The sequence below is a fragment of the Octopus bimaculoides genome, chromosome 30 (genome assembly GCF_001194135.2).
Source record: "Octopus bimaculoides isolate UCB-OBI-ISO-001 chromosome 30, ASM119413v2, whole genome shotgun sequence".
Lineage (NCBI taxonomy): Eukaryota > Metazoa > Mollusca > Cephalopoda > Octopoda > Octopodidae > Octopus > Octopus bimaculoides.
In genome coordinates this window covers 8,337,662-8,341,533 of record NC_069010.1, presented here as the reverse complement: position 1 = coordinate 8,341,533, position 3,872 = coordinate 8,337,662, and the positions used below count along the sequence as shown (strand labels likewise).

The 3,872-nt window shown below is 41.3% G+C and overlaps 1 protein-coding gene across 1 annotated transcript in view; it reads right to left on the bottom strand.

The window, feature by feature from the left end:
* Positions 1 to 4: 4 nt before the first annotated feature.
* LOC106873649 (ataxin-2-like protein) overlaps positions 5 to 3,872 on the bottom strand; it is a gene marked incomplete at its 3' end in the record, with an annotated part of 63,797 nt that continues 59,929 nt past the window's right edge. Inside the window, exons 18-19 of the mRNA XM_052978125.1 lie at positions 1,027 to 1,150; positions 5 to 441 (exon numbers count right to left, since the gene is read on the bottom strand). Of these exons, the coding sequence (XP_052834085.1) occupies positions 5 to 441; positions 1,027 to 1,150 (561 nt within the window). The remainder of the gene's footprint in view (positions 442 to 1,026; positions 1,151 to 3,872) is intronic.

Sequence of the window (3,872 nt, the reverse complement as noted above, 5' to 3'; positions counted from 1 at the left end):
TATGCATCTGTGAGTGCGTAACCGAAGTCTGTGGGTGCCCCTGCGCACTGGCGGGCACAAGGTTTTGAGCACCGGTCGCCTGCATATGCGAGTGCGGGGTTATAGGGTACGACAGCGACGCCGGGTGGACACTGGGCGGGGATGTCGGGTTGTGGGGGCTTCCCTGCAGCGGCGGGTGTCCCTGGATACTCATCGTTTGGAAGTTCATGGGTGGCTGTGGTGGTTGTGGCGTCCCAGAGCTTGGTGGATGCTGTGGGTGCTGGCCCTGCTGAGACGACGGCCCTTGAGTTTGGACTGGACTAGGGGCTGGATGACCGCTTCCCTGAGTGTTCATTTGGTTGCCTTGAGAGTGACCACCTCCTGGATGGTGGCCCATGTGTGTCTGTGTCGGATGAGGCAACGGAGGATGGTTGGGGTGATGTTGTACATGCGGCGTCGGAACTTAAATGACAAAAAAAAAGAGAAAAAGACGATTAAAAAACATTCAAAACATAAAAAAAGGGGAATAAACGATAGAGACAGAACCAGACAAAACTAGTTATGATTGCTCTCCACCCCCACCTGGACCACAGCTTGTCACTGCCCCTGCATTCATGAGCCATTTCTAGTGTAGGCATGTGACTTGGTGGTTAGGGGTACTCAGTTCATGATTGTAAGGACACTAGTTCAATTCCAGGTGGTACACTGTGCTCTTGAGCAAGACACTTTATTTCCTGTTGCTCCAGCTGTTCACTGAGCTGGCAAAAATGGAATTGTACCTGTAATCTGAACAGGCATTGAATCTCTCAGACGTGTTAAGGGATTGGATTCTTTCACGATGACAATGCACCGCATCACAGAGTTCTCTTTACTTGTGAGTTTGTTTTTTTTTGCCAAAAACAACATGGTATTGCTTCTTCCGCACCTGCCCTACTCATCAGATTTAGCACCTGTGGACTTCCATCTTTCCCCAAAAATTATCTGAACACACACACACACACAGAATAAATACAAAACCAAAGAAGCAGTACTTGAATGTTAGCTCACCATATAACGGCGCTGAATGCTGAGGGTTACCAGTCTGTTCCATGTTGCCAGGATGAGAAGTCGGAACTATTGGGACTGTCGTTTGAGTCATCAACCTCGTCCCCTGGGCCATGGGCATGAGGTGCTTTGGTTCATGAAACAAAAGAAAGGAGACATAATTAAAATATAATTAACATTAGTTTACCTGTGTAAGGGAGAAAGATAAAGGCTAAACCTCCTCCAGATGTACAAGGATAACAATTGGGCTTTTTGATTTTGCTTTGGAATTGCAGGGTTTACTGTTTGCTTCTATTACATGGACACCGACTTCTAAGATAGCCATGAGTTGACCAATGTTGTAAGTGTAGTTTGGTAGTTGGGAACAAAAGGCCCATCATGTGTATATCCCCAGCCTCATCTTTTGTCTTGGCATCATTGTAAACAAGCTTAATTCGTTTCCAGTTTTCCATGGAAAAATATTATTACCTTATTTGGAAACAGGTGAGGGGTTAGTGACAGGAAAGGCACCCAGCCATAGGAAATCTACCTCAACTAATTTTAGCTGACCCATAGGTCTTCAAGCTTTTCATATTATTATTAGGTTCAGTCACTGGACCATGGCCATGCAGAAGCATGCTTCATCAATCATTGGCTCCAAGTACATAGTTTAATTTCTTTCCTTTGGCATTTAAACTGGCCTTGTTCCAACCTGAATATTCAGCCTGTTTGAGTTGAAACCAGCCAGATCTCGCACCTACCCTGCAATGTCATTCTATAAATATATAGAAACACACCATTGAAATCCCAAAGCTACAAGATAATGCATGATTAATTCAAAACAATGTGAATAAATAGGCAATACATTCGACAGAGGAATCTGAATATTAAAAGGTTTAACCATTTAGCATGTAGAACCAGCCATACCTGGCCAAAATATTTTACCTGTTTTATGTTCAAACCGGCCAGATCTGGCCTCTTACACCTACCCTACAATATCATATAAAAATAAACAAGCACATCATTGAAATCTCAGCACAGAAAAGCTAAAGCATGATTAATTCAAAACAATGTGAATAAATAAGCAATACATTTGAGAGAGGAACCTGAACGCTAAAAGATTTAACCATTTAGCATTTAAACCAGCCAAACCCAGCTTGAAATATTCTAGATGTTTTATGGTCAAACTGGCTGCCACCAACCTCTCACACTTACCCTACAATGTCATACGAAAAATTAAACAATCACATCATTGAAATCTCAGAGCTGTGAGATAATGCATGATCAATTCAAAACAATGTGGACAAATAAGCAATACATTTGACAGGATAATCTGGATGCTAAAGGGTTAAGCTACATATACAGACACACGTACATGCAAGAGTTTCTATATAGTCTATGGCTACCAATTTTCACTTATAAGGCATTGCTGCTCTGCATAGTCCTTCATTTGAAATAAATAGTAAAATAGCAGCCAAATCTTCCTCAGCTCAAACACTTTCAATTTGGTCACTATTTTGAACATATGGTCAAACATTTCATCATCATCATTTAATGTCTGTTGTCCATGCTGGCACGGGTTTGACGGTTTGATCAGGGCTGGTAAGCTGAGGGGCTGCAACAGACTTAAGACTGATTTGGCATGGTTTTCTACAGCTGGATGCCCTTCCTAACGCCAATCCCTCTGTGAGTGAAATGGGTGCTTTTACATGCCACCAGCACGAGTGCCATTTGTGTGAAATCAGTATCTGCCACGACTGCGATTTCACTTGGCTTGATGGGTCTTCTGAAGCATGGTATAATGCCAAAGGTCTTGGTCATTTGTCATTGCCTCCTTGAGGCACAACATTCTAAAAGGTGCTTTTCATGTGCCACCAGCACAAGTGACAGCGAAGCAAAATCGCAGTCGTGGCAGATACTGGTACCACACAAACAGCACCTGTGCTGGTGGCATGTAAAAGCACCCATTACACTCTCAGAGTGGTTGGCATTAGGAAGGGCATCCAGCCGTAAACAAAACCATGCCAAATCAGATTGGAATCTAGTGTAGCCTTTCAGCTTACCAGCCCCAGTCAAACCATCCAACCCATGCCAGCAAGGACAATGGATGTTAAATGATGATGCTGATATATAAAATCCTCCTCATTTAATGTTCATTTTCCTTACTGGCATGGGTTGGACAGTTTGACATATATATATATATATGTATATTAGACCTTTACAAGGTCTAATATAAGTGGTGCCGAGTTTTAGTATTCTGTAAACAATATTTTTTATTAGCTAGTCAATACACAGTGATCACTTATAAAAAAATATCAATACACACACAGGTATATACTCACATACAAATACACGACTTGCATATAAACACACACACACACACACACACACACACACACACACACACACACACACACACAGAGGTGTAGGCATTGCTCTGTAGTTAAGAAGTTCCCTTTCTAATCTCTTGATTCTGAGTAATACCAAAACAAGGAGACACAAATGCGTGCCCACAGATGGCTTTCTTTCACTTTCAATGTACCAAGTCCACACTCAAGACTTTGGTGGGCCCAAAGCCAAAGTGCCATGCTGTGGGACTGAACTCAAAAACCAAGTGGATGGGAAGCAAACATCTTAACCACATGACCACGCATACACACAACAAAAATTAAAAGTTTTTAATTAAAATCAATTTTGTTACTGTTTTCTGATATCATGTCTATGTTATCAAAACGGAAACTAAATTAGAAATCTATAATTAATATATTAAGATGAAGATGTTAAAGTTATTATCATTAATAAATTCATTTGTTGAAATGAAATGCATATTATTATTATCATTATAAAAACTGAATCTACCTCCAACAAAT